Source organism: Neomonachus schauinslandi, chromosome 9 (genome assembly GCF_002201575.2).
Source record: "Neomonachus schauinslandi chromosome 9, ASM220157v2, whole genome shotgun sequence".
Lineage (NCBI taxonomy): Eukaryota > Metazoa > Chordata > Mammalia > Carnivora > Phocidae > Neomonachus > Neomonachus schauinslandi.
In genome coordinates this window covers 35,753,976-35,775,570 of record NC_058411.1, presented here as the reverse complement: position 1 = coordinate 35,775,570, position 21,595 = coordinate 35,753,976, and the positions used below count along the sequence as shown (strand labels likewise).

Genomic DNA, 21,595 nt, shown 5'->3' with positions numbered 1-21,595 from the left:
CAGTAAGGAAGTTACATGAATCGTGGAATATCAACTTGCAGCTAGGAAAGTGGGAATCATGAAGCATATGTCTGTAGACACATGAAAAAGTATACATAAAATAGCTAAATGGAAAAAAGGAGCACAAAATTACAGTACATCTTGAGGCCACTCTAAAACCTATGATTACATATTGTTTAAGCTTAGAAGAGTCTGTAGAGGATACAAGAAGTTTGCTTGAATAGAGGACTTGTAAGAATATATTCTTTGAAAATCTGTGTGTGTTTGTTTTTAAAGATTTTATTTATTTGACAGAGAGCACAAGCAGGGGGAGTGGCAGGCAGAGGGAGATGGGGAAGCAGATTCCCCGCTGAGCAGGGAGCCCGATGCAGGGACTCCATCCCAGGACCCTGGGATCATGACCTGAGCCGAAGGCAGACACTTAACCGAATGATCCACCCAGGCGCCCCTGTTTTTGTTTTTTGAGATTTTTTTTATTTCAAAGTAATCTCTACACCCACTGTGGGGCTTGAACTCATAACCCCAAGATCAAGAGTCTCATGCTCTGCCCACTGAGCCAGCCAGGCACCCCTGAAAACGTGTTTTAAGGATAATTTTTCCTTCGACACAACAAGTTTTAGCACACATGATCCAAGTGCTGGAATGGGAATCTGAAAGCCGCCGTTGGCGTTGTGTGCTCGGCCAGTTGGCATGACCGTTTGGGCTTCAGAGCCCCAGAGGAGGGCAGACTTGATCTGTTGGAGAAGAATACAATGACAGTGACTTACAGGGAAACTTACTTCAGCTAGCTGATTTATTTTTAGATCCGTGTGTAAGTTGGCCGGTTGTATCAATGACTAAGTGTTTTAGATTCCAAATTATTTCTTCTGTCATCTTCTGATATTTTGGAAGTTTATATGGACTTGAAAAAGAGAAGGAAAAGATCAAGGGAAAGAACCTTCCAAGAGTTCCGTGAAATTCTTTTTCTATTACGACTCGACACTCGGATTGCAACAGGAAAAAGTTAGGAAAGTTCGCGGGGGGAGGGGTGCAATAATGATAGTCGGCATAGACTGTGTGTCAAGCACGGGCTAAAGTGCGTGGACTTTAACTCTTAACTCCTCAGAGTAACCCTAGGAGGTAAGTTCTGTTATTACCCCCATTTTACACCTGACTGAAGGCACATTCATGTAAAACATAAGGTGCTCAAGTTTACCCAGCTAAGTGGGATCTGAACTCAGTCTATTTCCAGTGTCTGTGTTTGTTTTTGTTTTAAGTTTGTTTGTTTATTTGTTTAAGTAATCTCTACATCCAACATGGGATTCGAACTCACTACCCTAAGACCAAGAGTCGCATGCTCTTCCGACTGAGCCAGCCAGGCACCCCAGTGTCTATGTTCTTAACCACTTTGCTATGCTGAATACATTCAGCTGTCTTTTCTAAAGTGATTATAGAGCCACTTAGATTATTTTGGAGGGTGACGTCTGCAAGTTGGGGTTGGTTTGGTTGTACCCCTGTCCAAAAGCTCCGGAATTACATGGAAATTGTTGTTTTCCCAAGATCCCTTCTAATCTGTGTTTCTGAGACTTGTTACGTATACTAGGTAGACAGAGTGAATCTAACTCATTTTAGAGTATAATGCTTGTTCAAGACCAAAACCATGAATACTTAAATGATTTTGTTTCCTAGGCCATGCTAACAGAGATCGAGCACAAGGTTGCCTCTCTGCTGGAGAACTGCACAGATCGAGGGCCGGGGGACAGTGGGGCCACTCAGCAGGAGGCTGAAGCTCTTTCCGTGAAATTAAAGACCGTCAAGTGCAATTTGGAAAAAGTCCAGATCATGCTTCAGGAGAAATACAGTGAAGACCAGGTAAAACACAGCCACATGTATACGTGTGTGGGTAGATAATATGGGAGAGCTACCAGGAAGAAATCTGGCCGAGGTGGTGAAACAGCTACAGAAAAATTACACTAAGTAAGAAAGAATGAAGCCTCTTAAAGCTATAAGGGATGGTCGTATTGACTCTTGGTACTGATTCCATTTTACCTTGAAGTTTTCCTACCTAGGCTGCTGTTGGTGACGGCGTAGGTTTGGTTTGGATTGGTTTGATCGGATCGATCGTTCTTGCTAGTAATGAGGTGGTGTGAGCCTTCTTCATAGAAGAAAAATAAGTTTTAAAGGAAGTTTGTGACTGCAATTGACTGGAAAACGAAGCTCTTATAAAGATTAAAATTTGACATCAGGAATATAAAACCTGTTTCCGGGGTCCTTTTTGTTATTCATTTACAAATATATATACTGATCAAAGTGTCATACAGTTATAGTGTTCTTGTGACTTTTGAAAGAGTTCTGTATTTATAAACGCAAATATGCATCTATGGGTAGGGTCTTCCTATATAAGATTTGCATCTATACTTAGGAGATGGTGGTTCCTACTCAGAGGACTTACATTCACAGAAATAGGATTGACTGCAGATACACAGGCTCTACACTTCCCTTTCATCCTCATGTGGTTCTCTCCTTTTAAAAAATATTCTGGACATAAGGGAAATTTGAATGCCTAAGCATAAAGCTACATCTCTTTTTTGGTTTTGTTTTTTTTTTTTTTACTTTGTTCTTAAAACAGAAAAGCAGTACATTTCCTGGCTTTTAGTAATTCATTGGATGAATTACATTGAGGAAGTAAGATGACCACATCATCAAATATAATGGTTTTTTGCAGTTGTTTTGAAATAAGTACATGGAATCGTAGTATATAATTGCAGTAAATTTCAAAATACAGTCACTTTATATAAAACTTTTCCATCATATAGTCTCATTATTAGAACTGAAATAAAGTGGGTCATTTTTTTAAAATAGTGTGCCATCATAAAATTTTTTGCAGCATTCTGCCACTCTAAAGAAACCTGCAGAGCATCAAAATGATCTCCAACCAGATAACCTTTCTACATTTGAATCTATTGTAACTGAAAGGCCACAGTTCAGCAGACAAAAAGATTTCCAGCAGCAACAGGTAACTGCAGCCCCTAACAGATATAAGGATAAGAATAAAGCTTTCTGCATGGAATCTCCCTTTGAACTAAGTACCCAACTGCCATTGGGGTGTTTTCTTACGTGACTGGATGGAAAGTGTGATATACGGTTGTTCCTGCATGTTGAGCATGTGCTGTAGGAGCTGCTTTGCTTTCATCTTCTGCAGGTGGGGATGCTCCAACTTTGCTACTTTATTAACTTGCACCTTATTTCAAACTAAGCAGATTTCTTCAGGGTGAACTTACCTCTGTAACTGTAATACCTCTTTCCCTACTATTTCAAAATGTGTTGGCATATTTTGGGGGATTTTCCATGTGTGTAATATATATTGTGATATATACTTGGTCCTTGTGTGAATGTTTTAAGTAGGTTTTTGAGAAATAAAAGTTAATGAGAACAAGCAAGCAAGAAAGGGAAATAGTAAATAATAAATTAGGAAGTGGTTCAAAATGAGATCTCAACAGAAAAACCATTGGGCATTAATTGAAAACTTTGGACTGTTTGAATCTCACTCAATTATAGGTTCTGGAGTTAAAACCAATGGAACAGAAAGATTTCATCAAATTCATTGAATTTAATGCCAAGAAAATGGGGCCCCAGCATTGCCAACCTGATAAAGATACAACTCTGAAATCATCTGAAAGGTAAAACATTTTTAGAGTTGGACATTCAGCAAGTTGTATGGTTGGGAGAATTAAGAGCATTTCTTTTTAAATCACTTGTAAAATATTGTCTGAATGTAATAAAATTTCTGTATGTTGATGATTCTTTTCACCTTTTATTTTCCTTTAACAGCATTAGGGCATCAAGTCCCGAAAATGATGCTCTAGACTCTGTCTTGCCAACTCAGGGCCAAAGTGGGGATAAGTGGCAATATTTACATCACGAACTCTCATCAAAACTCGGGCTTCCGCTACCTGAGCAGGTGCAGCCTCAGGTCAGTGCGTGCCTGCGCATGGTGTAAATAATAAATAAGCATGTTTATCTTTGAAAATGCAACAAACGTTCATTAAATACACATCTATGTTCTGCATTATGTAGTAGTTTATTTTCAGAAAGCAAAGATGCCCAGTGCATTTTTTCATTTGACTCACCCCTTTTCGCCCTCCTGGAAATCTGCAGTAAAGGCCACTCCTTCGTGCTTCTGTGGCACCCTGAGCTTCCCTGATTACAGCTCTTACCATACTGTGTGTCTGTTTATTTGTCTGTATTCCCCATCGGGTGGTATGGGAAGAAAGACTGTGTTTGCCTGGTTCACATTTGAGTGCTTGGCACAGTACCTGAAACATTTTCAAGTCTCAGTTTTGATATGTTGAGTGAATAAAGGAATGAATAATATATGTTTAAAAAAACACTTTAAAAACAATACAGTGCTATATTACTGTCATTCATTCATCAAGAGCTAATTTGGAATCTGCAGTGCCAGATTCCAGCCCCTCTTCCAGTGGTACCTGTGTTCCATCAGCATGCTCTCTTACTGCCATTGTAGGTTTTATTCATACTGCCCCAGCTACCGCTGGATTTCCCTCTAACCAGGGAGCCCGTGAGCAGAATAACACTGTGGCTCACAGCAGTCAAGCTTTTGCCTTCAGCTTTGCACTCAAGCAGTAGAACTTACCACCTTTTTCACAGGTCTCCAGTCTGGTGGGAACTTTTCAGCTCTATTCTGACGAGAACCTTCTTTGACCTATTAATGTTGAGTTAAACTCATTGGTAGGGCTTCAGTCTTGGTTTCTCCTTGTCTTACACACTGTAACATGTATATTGTTTGTTTTCCAACAGTAGAACAGCCTCAGGAGTTCTTTTCCCCAAGCAGAGTCAGATACCACCTCACCCTGGGGCTTTGTATTTATTCGTTTTCCAGTTTGAAAAAGGAATGAATTCTGAACCTTTCTCTCTGCTAAAGTCACAGTACATTTTTAATACTTATTACATTTTTCAGTGACAGATCAAGATGCAAATCTGTCCCTGGAGGTGACTGTGTTCTATTCTAAGAGTTGGCCATATACCGGGGGCCTACCAGTAAATGGGAAAAGAAACCATCACTTGAAAAATAGAGTAAAATCACTAATCTTTCAATTTAGTAGCAATACCCTTCATGTTAAGAGTTAGCAGTTTCTTTTCCCTCATTTTGATATTAAGTGGACCCTTAAGTGTCTCAGTAAGCCTTCTCATGACCTTTCGAAGCTGTCCACAATATTTAAGATTTAACTATTTTGTCTGACAAGTGACAAGATAGCGGAAACCCTGACGTGAAGGTAACACGTGAAGGCAATTTTGCTGTTTTCCATTAACATCACCAGGATCTCGAATGGTAATAAGGCTTCCCATTTTCATACAGGTTGCCACAAATATGAGTGTTCTGCCCAGTGTGAGTGTGTATAACTTTAAATGCCCAACAACTGAAGAACTGAAAACATACACCACACAGCTGGAAGACCTGCGTCAAGAAGCCAATAATCTGCAGACCCAGGTAGCAATGTCACGTTACATATTCTCCTCACTGCAGTATCAAAGAAGAAGGGAAATGGGATGCTGTGAATTAGTCATAATTGTCTTTATTGAATAAATAATAGAATACATAATGGAATGGGTCCTGCAGTTGCAAAGAGAATCTGTCTCTTTTGCCAACTCACATTTGGTTAGTGGCTGCCTAGAGCATCATGTACAAAGGCTTCTGAACCCACATCCAGGATTGGCAGCAGCAAGGAGCGTTGTTTTGTTTTGTTTTTTAAATATTTATTTATTTATTTTAGAGATAGAGAGCGGGGCTGGGGGCGGAGGAACAGAGGGAGAGGGACAAGCAGACTCCGTGCTGAGTACAGAGCCCAACGGGGGGGCTCAGTCCCAGGACCCTGAGATCATGACCTGAGGTGAATCCAAGTGGATGCTTAACCAACTACAGCACCCAGGCACCCCAACAAGGATCATTGTTGATTAGTATTGTCTGAAGGGGTGCTCTATGATTGGAAGGGTGAGGAAGGAGGGGAGTATTGACAAGATTTCCAACCTTGACTAGATTTAATGTTGAAATGGTATGCTGCATAGTGTTAGGTGTCCACCAGAGAAGATGGTAGGAAACAGAGCCCAAATTGGGCTGATTACAGTTTTGGCTTGCTTCTAAATTACTTGTCACTGGTCAAGAATTCAGGGTGATCATGGGTAAAGAAAAAGGGGTTGTTCTAGCAGCTTATGCTAAAACCTAAGGAGATCTGTGGCTCCCAAACTCACCAGGGCACAGTGGCTCAACCCTAGGCCCCCCCCCCCTTGGAGTTGTACATCTAAGGGGGCCTTAATTCTCACAGTCAGCCCATAAATGACACTTCTAACTGCCTCCTGCTCCACAGCCCATCCCGATCCTTTTTTATTGAGCTATAACTGACACATAACACTCTATTAGTTTCAGATGTATACCAAAGTGATTTGATATTTATATTTATTGTGAAATGATTACCACAGTAAGTCCAACATCCATCACGACATAGAGTTACAAAAATTTTTTTCTTGTGATAAGAACTTTTAAGATCAACTCTCTTAACAACTTTCAGATATACAATAACGGTATTATTATCTATAGTCACCATGCTGTGCCTGCCATTCCTATCTTTAAAATATTGTACCTCTTTCCAGTCAACCCCTTCAAATGTCTTGACTTCTTTTCCTTCTCCAAGCCATACTTGATTTCATTAACCTACTTTCTCCTACATTAAAATGTGGGAGGCAGGGAGCAGTGGAAAGAGGGACAGTATGCTTTACTTGGGACCACACTTCCACCTGGATGGCCCCTTAAGGAAATCCTTCATCTGGTGATTTACCTTTTAATTCCATTTCAATAGTCAACTCACTACCTAACATTGAGTTTCTTATAAACTTGTTTTGCTCAGAGTCAACATCTTAATTTTATTTATTCACTCTTCTACCTAGTTCGCAGAGTGTTCAAAACAACCAATTATAAAACAGTATAACATAACTTGTAAACTTTAACAGAAATCGGGGAAAATTCAGGCTTAGGAAGGCAAGGAATCCTAATGATTTTTATTTTTTCTTTTTTTCCTCTTGATTCAGGAAAACATGACAGAAGAAACATACATAGATTTGGATAAAAAGTTATTTGAGCTATTTCTGACCCTCAGTCAGTGCCTTGGCAGGGTGGAGGAGATGCTGCAGACACCTGGGCTCTTCAGAGAGGATGTCTGTGCTCAGCAGGTGCACTACGAGGTGGGGAATTTCCAGCAAGCCCATGTGTCGGCCATTGCTGCAGGCAGCCCACTATTTAAGCCCGAGCTGAAGCCTCTTAAGGTCAGACTCCATTCACTGTGTCTTCCTCCCTCTCCTCTTTGCAGACACTGGCTCTTGAATTGAAAAAACTTTACTTAGCTATGAGTGACAAGAAGAATGACCTTGTGAAAGCCGTGACTTGGCCCGGGAGGAACACCAGCTTGTTTCTTCAATGTTTTGACAACCTCCAAGTCTACCTGAAGCACACCCAGGCCACAGCCGCCTCTAAAAGCAAGTCCCTGAAAGCTGGCCTGGACTATAACCGCAGTTATCAGGTACAGAGCTAGGCGCTCGGCGTTCTTTGGCATTGTTTTAGGTTAACTCCCATTAATTCCATTATTCTTGGCAGCATTCGTGAATAGAGATTGCCGAGCAAAGTGGTAAGATGTTCCCTCTGCGAAGGTTTCTAGGTTAGTTCTGCTGCACATGGCTGAAGACCATTTGAAAGCGAGGTCCTTCCCAAAGCTATGGTTTGAATTTGTTAGATCGAGCTAACACACTGTTTCTTTCCTCTGTTCCATTTAGCGGTCAGTGAGCGTCATAGGGGAGGATTTCTAGGTAACAGGGAGCCATTAAAGTTTTTGAGCAAAGAAAGGACAGTCTGTGTGTTTCAGGTAGATTCATCTGGCCGTTGTCTATTGTGGATTGAAGGAGAGACTTGAGGCAGGCAGGCGATTTTAGTAGCTTCCTAACTAGAGAAAGGGAAATGAAACACAACACCGCTTATGAAGGAGTCTCGCCCATAAAACCAAACCTCGATCTGATCAAGCTTCTAGAATCCAAGTAAAACAGACCCAAGGGAAGAAGATCATGTTGAGTAGCACTGTGGGCGGGCAGTCAGCCCAATCCAGATGGTGGGAAGCTGTGTAGAATAAAAGACTTAGTTTTTCCACCATCCCACCCAAAATCCCAGGAACAAAAAAGAGAGATGCTTGGGGAGCCTGCTGCTTTTAGTCCATTGCAACCTATTGGACCTCATTTAGATTCCAATTCAAACAAACCAAAAAGAAAAATTGTAGGCAATTAGAGAAATGTGAACCCGTTCTGACAGTTAATAGTACTAAGGAATTATTGTTGATCTGTAGTATTTTTATTTTTATTTTTATTTTTTTTTAAAGATTTTATTTATTTATTTGAGAGAGAGAGAGTGAAAGAGAGCAAGCACATGAGAGCGGGGAGGGTCAGAGGGAGAAGCAGACTCCCCGCTGAGCAGGAAGCCCGATGCGGGACTCGATCCAGGGACTCCAGGATCATGACCTGAGCCGAAGGCAGTCGCTTAACCGACTGAGCCACCCAGGCGCCCCTGTAGTATTTTTAAAGGGAAGAATCTTTATCTTTTAAAGATACATACTGAAACTTACACTGATGAAATAAAATACCTGTGATTTGTTTCAAAATAATCTGAGGGGCGGGAGATCAGATACAGTCAAGAAAGCTCAGGGGAGGGCACAGAGCAGAGACGACCCGCCACAGTCAGTAATTGTTAAAGCCAGGTGATGGTGACACAGGGAGTCCTCTATTTTGGTATATGTTTGAAACTTCCGGTAGCACAAATATTAAAGGACAAGTAACTTTTAAGAAAAGGTATTGAAGGCCTACGTGAGATTCTCACTGTTTTCCTGAATTTATCTTCTTATGCAGAATGAAATAAAGCGACTGTATGATCAACTTATCAAGAACAAAACATCTTTACAACAGTCTCTGAATGAAATTAGTGGCCAGAGTATTGATGAACAGCTTCAGGTAACCAAGTCAAAATAGTTAAACTGATCTAACCTGGGACCAAAAAGTTTTGTGCGATAGCTGTCTTCTGAACCACTTCCCTTTGTGAGCAGTGGCAAGGCTTAAGCAAATAGATAAAAATGAAAACTATTTATGTTGACCTTTAAAAATAACTCGTAAGTCGTTCTTTATGAAGAGTAAATTAAACCACCACAAGACCATTGTTCCCTATCACCTGGGCAAAAATGTAAGTTTGTGCTGTGTCAGTGCGGGCTTTGGGAAAGAAGACTGTCCTTCTCTTGGGAGGGGTGGTGATTCGTCCAGCTTCTCAGGGTCCGTGAGTTGTAAATCCGAATTCGACGTGTAAATGCTCTTCCGCCCACAGCAGTTTCACCTCATTCATATACCCAGCAACTATTCATTGAGCACCTACTGTGTTCAGACACCGCTCTAGGTGTTGGACTTGCGCTTAGCCTAAGGAAGTAAGACAAGTGCAAAGAGGTAAATATGTATATAAATATTCAAGGATGAACCTAGTAGCACTGCTTGACTCAAAAACCCTCAGGTAGCCCAAAAGCCATGAAGAGCAGACTGTTACAAAAGCAATGGGTGGCCTTAGGGTGGCATACTGTGTGTCCCATTAAAAGGAGTCAGATGTTTTTACTGATGAGTCTTAAGAGCAGCTGAGAAGCTGCTCGGTGAGGATGCGACGGCAGAGTGGAAGGACATGTGCGCTCAGCGAGTGTAAGGGTGTGCACGGATACCTCTACTGGGTGAGCTCCGAACAGGTGGGGACCAGACTGTCAGCTGTGGCTCTTTGGCAGAAGCTGGAGGTGAAGGAGGAGCAATGGGCCTTTCAGGTTTCCCTAAATTTTTTTCTGTACTGTGTAATTCTTTTGAAATGAATGTATGTACCTCTCTGACTTACTAAAGGATTTTACTTTTCTGTGTCGTCTCTCACTTTAGAAAGCAGATGCACATATAACGGAGCTGCAGAACTCTGAGAGCCGAGTGGCAAAACTAAGAGACGAAGGGGAGAGGCTTCATTTACCTTATGTTTTATTGCAAGAGGTTTACAAATTAGAGGTATGTCTGAGCGGAAGACATTCAATCAGCGAATTACTGTGATTATAAGGAGTAAGACTTTCTTCCTCCATGAAGGGAGTTTAGATTCATTCTCCATTTGGATTCCTTTCATGACTAGATAAAGATGCTTTTTCTTTTTAGGATGTACTTGACGGTATGTGGGGAATCCTGAGAGCCAGGTACACCAAACTCAGCAGCCCTTTCATCACGGAGAGCCAGCAAGATGCCTTGTTGCGAGGCATCGCGGAACTAGTGGATATCGGGAAGGAAAAGCTTGCTCATGACCACTTACAACAAACCAAGAGTAAAGTTGCCTTACAGGCCCAAATACAAAATCACAAGGTAAGACACACGGGTCAGATTACCAGTCTTTCTGACTTAAACAGACAGCATCCGCTTTCTTCCTTGGTGAACTATACATTGCTCATTCATTCATTCATTCATTGTTTTAACAAACATCTATTAGAGGGCTCCCACTGTACCAGGAACCCTGCTAACCTCTAAGAATGTGACTGTGAGTGAAAACAGCACAGTTGCTTACATTCATGGAGCTTTCGGTTGAAAGAGAAGACATATTTATGAAGGAGCCCTTCAAACAAATTTAAAATTAAAATTGAGATACACGCCTTCAGAGCATTTAAGAGGGGAAGCTGAATTCAGGAGATTAGTGAAGGCTTTCCTGAGAACTTCAACCAAAAGAAATATATATACCTCAGTACATAAATATATACCTAGTGTAATGCTACAATAAATCTTTTAGTTTTCCATTCATTTTATTAAACAAAAACCTCATGATCACCAACTAAAGACCTGTAGTAATTTAAGTGCTGATGTAAAAAAATGTATAAGACAGTTCCTGCCTAAAGCAGCAGAAGTCTAAGCTTGTGACAAGTAGACCTTAATCTAAGAAATTCAGAGGTAAATATTGTATAAAGAATGGAGGGGGAAAGGAGAAAGTAATATAATGAATATCTACAGTGTGTCGGGATCTATGCCGGATGCTGTTCTAAACCTTCACTGTATAGGGAAGGGATTCACATAAGAAGTTCCTCCAAACAATTAGAAGGGGCAGCTGACTATAAATGGAGGACAACCATGTGAAGGAAAGCCTTCCTGTGTAAAGGTTCTTAAGTGTTAATCTGGGAGCTTTTACATCCCAGGATCCCAGTAGACCGTGTCAACAAATTCCCTTTATTTGTCCATTTTATTGAGTAGAAAATCAAGCCGGAGTGTAGGAGCCTCTGGCTGTTCCATGTGTGGGCTTCTCGGGCTCACACATCTATCCATCCATTTTATTGTCTTGAAATAAATCAGTGACGGATCTACCTTTCTGTAAAGTTTCTTAAAACTCAGAGTAACCGATTTCGGAAGGTCTCACTGGAAATTGAAATTGACTAATAATGTTTGCCCTTTTACATGGACTGTTTTGTGGAAAATGTTACTTAGGATGATTTTTTTCTTTATGATTTGTTACAATATCATTAGTGTTAAAGACCAAGGGGTACGCAGTCAGTTTTCTTTTTCTTCCCTCGTATGTTCGACTCTATATGGCTGTCATGGGATTTGGGACTAAAAAGCAAATATAACTGTATAAAAGTTGGAAGTAACTTGGTTTGCAAGCTCTCATAGTATAGAAATAAGTAAATGTTAAAACCTTGTCCATTTTACAGCTTTTTTTCCAGAAGCTTGTTGCTGACATGCTGTTGATCCAAACATACTCCAACAAAATGCTTCCTTCTTTATTGCAAAAGAAAGAGACATTTTGGGCAGAACAAATAAAAGAAGTTAAATTACTGGAGGAAAAGTCACACCAATGTGGAATAAAACTACAGAGTTTGCTACAGGTATTTATTTGGGTTACGTAAACTTTGTATGTAAGCCTGGACTTCCGGAATTTTGACCTCTGCCTCCCGGTATCCAGAAGCGTCTATTTATCATTAAGCAGTAGTTAAATGGGAATTAACACTGAGGAGTGTGGAGGCCTGTTCTAGCTCTGACTGCTACTCTCTGAGTGAAATATTCACTGAGATTTCTCATACGTAAATTAGGGAATGACACAGCATCTTTCCACCTTCTAGGTTTGTGTGCAAATAAACAAAATTGAGAGCACTTTAAGATCCCGAATGAGGTCATTTGCATGAAACAGTCAGTGGTTCAGAAACAGTACTTCCCGAAGAGGACAGGCTGAAGTGGACTCCTGATAGTCTCATCTCAGTTCAAAGAAGAAAATTAAGTTTGCATAAAGTTCTTTCTCAGTTTTAAGGTTTTCACCTTTAACTTCTTAAACAACAGTGGATGTTAGCTCTTAAAGGAAATAACCAAAAAGCAAGGAAATATCCAGCTTTATAATGTGATAGTTATTTTATGCTAATGAAATGAATTTTCTGGTTAGCTTGTCAAATTGGTATTTATAGCAATATTTCATGGTATTAAAAAAAAAAAAGATCCTCTGAGCCCAAAGAGTGCCCCTGATAGCCAGGTGACCCACTACTTCAGTAGATAAGAGAATTAATAAGGGGGTTATTTTTCCAGCACATAATATTTAGTGTCTATAAGTCAGCTCTGTAGTGTGCTGAGATCCTAGTGGTGGGCTTCCATAGACATGGCGAGAACTAGGACAAGGCAAGACTCAGGCTAAGAAAATAGTATTCCCCTGATGAAGTGTAAGCCCACATTCCTCCAACAGCACAATTATGCTCTTAGCAGCACAATCAGGTGATGGTCAGAGGGCTGGGGTTAGAGCAGGGAGGGCAGATGCAACCTAACAGGAGCCTCTATTGAGAAAGGCTTTAAAAGTTAGCCCCTTCCTTTCCAAGTAAGAGAATGGCTCTCTTCCAGCTCTGAAGTCTCCACAGAGGTGTGTATGCTGAGAAGATCCCTTTAACTTAATCATATTAGTCCCTGCTCCATTTGATGAGACAAGCATAAAACATGCCAACCGGATTTTTCAAAACCCTCTCCACAAAGATGATGGAATGGTTTTTCCTATTAGATGCTGAGCTCTTAACAAGGGTGGGTTATATCTCTCAGAAACCTCTGGAATCTGTGTTTTAATTTTGTATGGTCTCAGAGTTCATTTTTATTTTTATGATTAATTTTGTCATTGTCTGAAACTAGTCTAGAAAAGGGCTCCCACTGATGTTATGTTCTTGATTCTCTAGAAATGGGAAGAATTTGATGAAAACTATACATCCCTTGAAAAGGATCTGGAAATTCTGGTATCTACATTGCCCTCTGTGAGTTTGGTGGAAGAGACAGAGGAAAGATTAATGGAAAGGATTTCATTTTACCAGGTAATTTGCTCCTGTTGAATCTATCAGAGGCACGGTCCATTGCACTTTGTGTTTTCCTTTGCTTTGACTAAATTGCTCACCTTTGAAGGTGAATGATTTGAATTGAAGTTCATCACACCACTCACTATTAGACATACTTGGGGAAACTGCAGATTTGATTTTGGGGCTGCTCTGCGTAGCCACAGGTCTGGCTTGGGGTGGAGGTCCTGGGTTTGAGTCCTGGCTCTTATCAGTCACTGTGTCACCTTTTTGTCTCTTAAGTCTCTTTATCTGTAGTTTCTTTATCTGTAGAATGTAGGTAATCAGGCTAGTTCTCCCTGTCTCAGGAGGTGGATATCAGTGGGCATGGAAATGAGTTAAGGTACAGAAAGAACTTTGTAAAACGTGGGCCACTAAACCTATATTTGGTTTTCCTACTTCAGTGAAGCCCTGATTGGACATAGCCTGTGCAAGGGGCAATCATCTGTTATCTGCCACCAACATTATAAAAAGACTTCAAACAAAATTTTTCTTGTGCAGCATTTTGTAGTAGTATCATCAAAGTCTCTGTGCCTCAAATTTTGATGCCATAGAAAAGAGAGCACCTTAAAATGGCTTTCGAGTGGCACTGAGATCATGACCAACAAGATAAAAATGAGTTTTAAGTCTTAACAGAAAACTTAAAACACTTGGTTCTGACTTTTGAATATATGTCGTCAGCATCTGAGCTGTGCGGCTGGAGGTGGTTATCAGATGTCAGTTTCAAAACTTCAAAAGCAGGTGTGTTGCCTGAATAGACTCTGGGATGGAAAATGCATGAAATACTTGGCAGGACCCTGCCATTCATCAGAAGCATTTCAGCTCCTAGAAGGAACATTTCCAGAGGTAATGACGCTCTAGTCATGCTGTCTAGATGCCTGGAAAGGTACAACTGATCTCTTTGCCCTCTTATTATATTGAGCATAACTCTTAAGATAAATCTGAATCCTCTGGGGGCAGGAAGCTGCTGCTTACTTCTTTGTTAGCCTCGGGATGCAGATGTACCCTCTGAACAGCTAAGAGAATGCAGTGGAAAATAGCATTTTAAACCTCATTGTGTTAAGGAACTGTTCATATTTGCCCACCTCATAGAAGCCTGATGATTTCCCCAGAAGATCACGTCCCTTAAAGTGCAACCTGTGATTCTGTTAAATTTGAACTATTTTTTTTTAAATGAAATCATTGTTCTAAGACTTTTAAATAAGTTTGCGGACTTAAAAGGCAGATGACTTGTAAAGCCCATCTAACTTACAGATTTCTTTAGGTCATTCTCAGTCCTCTGCGTCATGGAGAGATTTGCATCTGTTTTGATCGGCGGACATCTGTAGGCCATGGAACACAGTGTCTGTGTGGCCTCTGGAGTTGAACAAACCTTGTTCAGTGCTGGCTCTGCACCTTATGGGCTGAGTGGCCATTGCATTCTGACCCCTGTGTATAAAATGGCATAATTAAAACTTCTCAGAGATATAATAGGGACACCTGGGTGGCTCAGTCGGTTAAGCGTCTGCCTTTGGCTCAGGTCACAATCCCTGGGTCCTGGGATCCAGCCTCACATCTGGCTCCTTGCTTAGCATTTTATTTTTAAGTAATCTGTACACCCAACATGGGGCTCGACCTCATGACCCTGAGATCGAGTCGCATGCTCTTCTGACAGCCAGCCAGGAGTCCAGGACCTTTTTTTTTTTTTTTTTTAAACAAATGGGGGAAGTTTTTTTTACGCCTACAGAATCAAGTGGGAAAAGAGAGTTATAGGTAGCAGTGGTGGAAAAGACATTACAAGTAGAATTCTTTAGTAATTTTAAAAATCTTAAGTTAATTGGAAAATAGGAAAAGTAATATTTTGATCAGAATTTATTTTTTAAGCTGAAATTTAAATAACTGTCAGGATAAATGTCATTAGCTGAACCCAGTGGTGGAAGGTAATTGCTTTTAGACAGAGTTCTCTTCTGGGGGTCATTGTATTGCAGTTTTAAAGATTTTCTTTTCATGAAGCTGGATTAGTGATGTACTGTTTTAATTTACACTTATAAAGTCCTCTTCCTTTCTCCCTATTGAATCCTTCCATTTAGAAGACTATAGGGACCTAAGGGATGATGAAGAAATGTTTTCTTATCCCCTTCAAACCTAGTTGCAATGTAAAGTGCTTACTGGGGCTGGGGAGGAGCACAGTATTTCTGAGGCTGACTGAGGGGTTGGTGGGGATTGCCAAGGGAGAGTGTCGAAGAGAGGAAGCTCTTCTAAGGGAAGCATGTCTGCCCAATTCCAGCCCGATGTGCCACGTGAGAATGCAGACCCAGGTTGCTCCATCTCCCAGTTTTCTCAGAGTCCCAGGAAATCCTGATTTCTATGTGAAATTTCCTGATTTTCAAAATAGTCTTCAGGTCACACAAAACTTGTCCACAAGCTGAATGTGCCCTCTAGACTGCCAGCTTGTTTTTTGCTTTTAGGTGGGCGAATTTTAACTATTCAGTCTAAAGCTGTAAATTTTTGTTTTCTGTTTGTATGTATAAGTCTATAGAATAGAAAGAAATGTGCCGTAGAAATTGCATTAGTCGGACACTCTCATCATGAAAGATGATCAATAAAACATGAATCATGTTTCTTCGGCCACACTGCAAGAGTCTTGAGGGTTAGGAGAGTGTTAAACTTTCTTCAGTAGCCTCTACTGTAGGTTTTTAATGAAGTATTTGTGAATAGATTGGCTTCATTTTTAAATAATTAATTCTGTGACTTTACCTTTTTTTAGCAAATAAAAAGGAACATTGATGAAAAGCATGCCCGGCTTTACCAAACTCTGAATGAAGGCAAGCAGCTGGTGGCATCCGTGAGCTGTCCTGAACTAGAGGGCCAGATTGCAAAGCTAGAAGAGCAGTGGTTGGCCCTAAACAAGAAGATCGACCATGAACTACACAGACTGCAAACACTTCTCAAGCATCTGCTCAGGTATGTTTTCTTAGGGATGGATTGCACTCAAATTTCCACATGGAGAAAGACCTCAGAGGGATCCTGTGGTCAGCCGCATTTTACATGCTGTCTCCCTGTTGTAAGGTTTTTTGTCAACAATTAAAGCTCTTGGGTCCCTCTTCTGGGCTAAGTGGGACCTAAGTTCTCTGAGGTTGGTTTGCTAGACTGAGGGTAATATGTAATCAGCTCTATGAAAACTAGGAATTATGTTCTAAAGTTATGCACGTTGCCTTTACGCCATGATGTCGCTCTTTCCTATTCTCCTCCCAAAGTTGTTAAATTAAAAAATACTAATTTTAGCTAACAGAATAGTTTGAAAAAGTCTTCAAAGTTCCTCAGAGAATTTTGTTTAGTGGACCTAATCCTGAACCCCTTGAGGAAGAGAGAGAACAAAGAACATTTGAATCTCCTCATCCCCGCCTCATAGGGAACTATCTTAACCTAGTTAAGAGTTTAAAGTTTAAAAGTTACAAGAGGAGTAGCATTTTCCTTGGATATTTTCCTTCACCTCCAATAAATATGTTGGTATCAAGCCAACAACAGTTTATTGTTATACAACTTATACAAATGCTCGTTGTATTTTTACTGTAAACATATCTGTCAAGAACATTTAGTGAATAAAAATAATTGCTGTCCTTATCCATGGGTTTATTTATTTATTTTTATTTTATTTTATTTTTTTATTATGTTATGTTAATCACCATACATTACATCATTAGTTTTTGATGTAGTGTTCCATGATTCATTGTTTGCATATAACACCCAGTGCTCCATGCAGAACGTGCCCTCTTTAATACCCATCACCAGGCTAATCCATTCCCCCACCCCCCTCCCCTCTAGAACCCTCAGTTTGTTTCTCAGAGTCCATAGTCTCTCATGGTTCGTCTTTACCCATGGGTTTATTTTTGCATAGCTGTAATAAGAAAATGTTTTAGACCTTAAAAATACCCATTTTGTTCTAGATTCTTCATAAGAGAGTTATAGAAGACGCTAGGAGCATCAGTTTTGGGGCATGGGATAACAGAGGGTATCCTGACTTTCTGAATAATAAAATAAGAAGAAAATATGCCGATGATGCATATCCTCCAGAGAGTAATTTCTGACTTACTTTCTCTCTCACTGTGCTTCTGTTAGTTATACCAGAGATTCGGATCAGTTAACCAAGTGGTTGGAATCTTCTCAGCAAACTCTGAATTACTGGAAAGAACAGTCCCTCAATGTGTCTCAGGACTTGGATACAGTCAGAAGCAACATAAACAACTTTTTTGTAAGTTGTAATGGAATATGCTCAGATAATTATTGTTGGAAATAAATATCAGGGGGACATGACCAGGGTTGATAGTGATAGTCTCCCTAATCATTTGTGGATAAGGGATAAGACTTGGGCTAATGGCATTCTTCAAACTTAGAGCTATTTATTTATACTGGTCATTTATATATTTAAAATAATGATACAGTAGATTTTTAATTGACCCTACAAAATGTATATAAATTTAAAACTTCCTCTGACACGGGGCATGCTTTATAAATGCAGGAAATAATTCCCTGCTTCCCCCTAAAAAACACATGGTTTTAAACTGTCATACGCAGAACTGATATTTCTATGAAAATGTTGTTCTATGGTTTTGAGATTTTCCTTAAAGTATTACTTTTGTAATATAAATTTATTCCTTTCCTGTATTTTTTCTCTCTTCTCCAATTCCATATTTTATAGCAGTGATCACTCACCTTGGTATTAAAATGTAAATATTTTAAAATATACTTGAAAACACCTGTAAAGACAAAGGAAAGATTTCAAATATTTTAGTTAAAAATTACTTGCATTTAGTTCATTTCATGTGAACTTTGTTTGCTGTTTCTTTTAAAGTTGAAGTGATTTGGGGGCGGGGCGCCTGGGTGGCTCCGTCGGTTAAGCGACTGCCTTCGGCTCAGGTCATGGTCCCAGGGTCCTGGGATCAAGCCCCGCATCGGGCTCCCTGCTCCACGTGAAGCCTGCTTCTCCCTCTCCCACTCCCTCTGCTTGCGTTCCCTCTCTCGCTGTGTCTCTGTCTGTCAAATAAATAAATAAAATCTTAAAATTTTTTTTAAAAAGTTGAAGTGATTTATTTTTTAAAAATATTAATTAAGCCACTCAAGGGACAGGAATTCCATCTCTTTTGTTCCTCGGCCTCTATCTAATGCCTGGAACAGTGCCTGACATTTAGTAGGAAAAAGCTGTGTGTGTACGTGTACACACGAGCATGTGTGTGCACACATGCCCTTATGAGCATACACACACACACACGTATAGATACACATGCAAACATTTGTGATGTGAATTGAGTTCAGTGATTTAGCTTCGGACTCTAACCAGTTATTCTGACTTTGTTATTCTTTGCTGTTTTCAAATTCTTAACATTTCTCAATGTTCCAACTGTTTACTCTAGGAGTTTTCAAAGGAGCTTGACGACAAGTCGTCCCTGAAGGCCGCGGTTGTAAGCACGGGGAACCAGCTTCTCCACCTGAAAGAAGCCGATGTGGCCACGCTGAGAGCTGCTTTAGCACAGTTTGAACAGAAATGGACCATGCTCATAACTCAACTTCCAGATGTTCAAGAAAAACTTCACCAGGTAGGTGTTTCAAGATGCAGCATTCGAATTAGCATTCACTTGTTAGCTCACAACTCCTTTAAAATTATTTCTCTGACTCAATAATTTTCATTGACACTGCCTATTTTCAGCGCTGGCACCACTGAATATAGGTCTTAATTACTGGCCTCTCCTCCAGTGGGATCTTTCTTAACAGAGAAATCAGGCTTAATCACTTTATTTCCCAGTTTATCTGCATCGCTGTGTTACTTTATGTGAAGGTCATTGTCATTGTTTTGGGGTCACTTATTCTAAGCCTGAATGCTGGGTTTGTTTTTGTGAGTCACCTGCATAATTATGGAGCGAGACCTTTTATCAAACCAGATATCATCTTTAGTGGATGCCCTTGATTCATTTTGTCAGCGGCAGGTAATTAAATGGAAATCATTTTGTCCTTGCAGCTTCAGATGGAGAAATTGCCATCTCGTAAAGCAATCACGGAAATGATTAGCTGGATGAACAATGTGGAACACCAAACTGCAGATGAAGACTCTGAGCGTTCACTGAGTTCTGCATCTCAAGTGAAAAATCTTCTTCAGAAGTACAAGGTAATTAAACAAAAAGAGCCAGAAGCCTTGTCATTAAATAAGAAGGCAAGTCAGTCAGAAGGGAAATACGGAACAAAGAGACACATAGGATGTGATTTAGAAAAACTCATTCTAGGGGCAAGGAATGAGATGTTGGGTGATTCTAGGCAGATGTTAGCATACTTCTTCCGCCTGGTTTCCTGTGGTAGCTCCCATCACCACAGGACAGAATCCAAGCTTTTAACTGGCTCTGACCCCTCTTTACTTCTCCAGCCTCTTCTTTTTTTCATTACCTGCTGAGACCCTAGACTCTGCCAGAAGCAAATGAACCAGCTGTGTCTGGTGCTCTCCCCGCTCATGCTTTGGTGCATGCTGCTTCAGGCTGGAATTCTCGTGCCCCACTTCTAGCTATAGAAATGCTCTCCATCATCTTTCAAGAGTCTGCTCAAGTATCGCCTGATTTGGAAATCTACTCCTGACTCTCCCTACCAGATGAGTTTACTTTCTGGGATTAGGTGTCTCCATGGTGCTATAATTATTTGCTTACTTGTCTGTCTCCCCGCCTTGACTTGGCTTCTTGAGAGAGGAGCTACCTTCACCTCCCTGAAATAGCACACCTAGCCCAATACCTGGCATCCAGTAGATAGCAAGTAAATATTCTTTGCATAAGAAAATGCACAAGGAAAATTTGATGTCCGTCTACAAATAGATATGAAGGTGGCCTTCTCCGTGATGTTTGATTTCATGTAGATTTAACGAACATCGAACAAGCCACACACAAGCACTTACTGTGTGTCAGGCAAGTCCGCCACTAGGAACACAGGAGATAAATGAAGACTCTGGTCACTGCTTTCAAAGACCTCACAGGCTGATAGATCCAGCCTCTGGTAGACGGAGGATGCATACCTTGGTCACAAAGCATGATGTTAACAAGGATTTTTTAATATGCTAGCACATCCTCACTTCAGTGAGTAGTAGAATCTTTGGAGGGTCCACATATATGTATTTTTATAGGCTCTAGGAACCTAGCACATGCCACATGGTTTTCTCCCTGATACCTCCAGAGAAGTGTTAGAACTTTCCAGGATAAGCCCAACAGGTATCAGGCTCCACAGAAACATGCTTGGCCCCGGGGTGTTTTTAGCATTGCTATAGAACTTAAAGTCCTCCAAACCTGGAGAGTAGATTGTCCCCAGAAGAACAGAGCAGCGACCTAAACTGGCAAAGTTCCTTAATGTCCTGGGTTTTCTGGGGGAGTCTTAACTGGAGACGTCCCATCCTCTCGTTTCCACGAGCCTGTAGGGTGGCTCTGAATTCCAGTGGAGCTCTCAGGAAGCCACTCGCAGGAACCCGTTGTCAGTCCCTACGTCTTGATTTTGGTTCAGATGATGCAGCCACCAAACACGATGCCACCTTTGACTTTTCAGTCTGTTTGAAAATGGCGAGTCTCTGTTCCTAGGCATGTGGAATTCTACAAGAGACTCTCCACTCAAAGACATTCGGTGGGATTGGAGGGGAGGGTAGGACATAACTCCAGACGGATGCCCCTTGATTAATGAATGCGAGTTTGGCGCTCCCTGGAGTGCACCAGAGGGGGAATCCGGTTCAACCTACTTCAGTTCAGGTTTTGGTTGTTTAATTTTGTTTGTTTTAGGAGTTCAGAATGGAAATGGACTACAAACAATGGATTGTTGACTTTGTCAACCAGTCATTACTTCAGTTAAGCACCTGTGATGTAGAAAGTAAGCGCTATGAGAGGACAGAGTTTGCAGAGCACCTGGGAGAGATGAACCGCCAATGGCAGCGGGTACATGGAACACTAAATAGAAAGGTGTGCTCATGGGTCACAGTTTGTGTGATTTGGCCTTTGCAAAATACCACTTTCTGAAAAATTTTAAGAAAGATATTCATATGGTTAACTTACAGTGAAGCCTGATAATCCTCTTCATGATAGCCCTTTTATGAAGCCTATGTTCTGGCATTCTCCATTGGTGCCTGTAAGAGCGTATGAAGAAGTTCTTATTTCTTTGAGATTTCTTAGTGGGAAATTGAGTTAGGCAAGTGA

General features: G+C 40.7%; 1 protein-coding gene across 1 annotated transcript in view; it reads left to right on the top strand.

The window, feature by feature from the left end:
* Positions 1 to 21,595, top strand: part of LOC110590731 (nesprin-2-like) — a 255,228-nt gene that overhangs the window by 172,443 nt on the left and 61,190 nt on the right. The window contains 15 exon segments of the mRNA XM_044918082.1: positions 1,669 to 1,851; positions 2,867 to 2,995; positions 3,538 to 3,662; positions 5,410 to 5,488; positions 7,081 to 7,233; positions 7,359 to 7,568; positions 9,982 to 10,101; positions 10,243 to 10,443; positions 11,772 to 11,945; positions 13,263 to 13,394; positions 16,159 to 16,373; positions 17,511 to 17,643; positions 18,803 to 18,985; positions 19,405 to 19,551; positions 21,185 to 21,361. Of these exon segments, the coding sequence (XP_044774017.1) occupies positions 1,669 to 1,851; positions 2,867 to 2,995; positions 3,538 to 3,662; positions 5,410 to 5,488; positions 7,081 to 7,233; positions 7,359 to 7,568; positions 9,982 to 10,101; positions 10,243 to 10,443; positions 11,772 to 11,945; positions 13,263 to 13,394; positions 16,159 to 16,373; positions 17,511 to 17,643; positions 18,803 to 18,985; positions 19,405 to 19,551; positions 21,185 to 21,361 (2,361 nt within the window).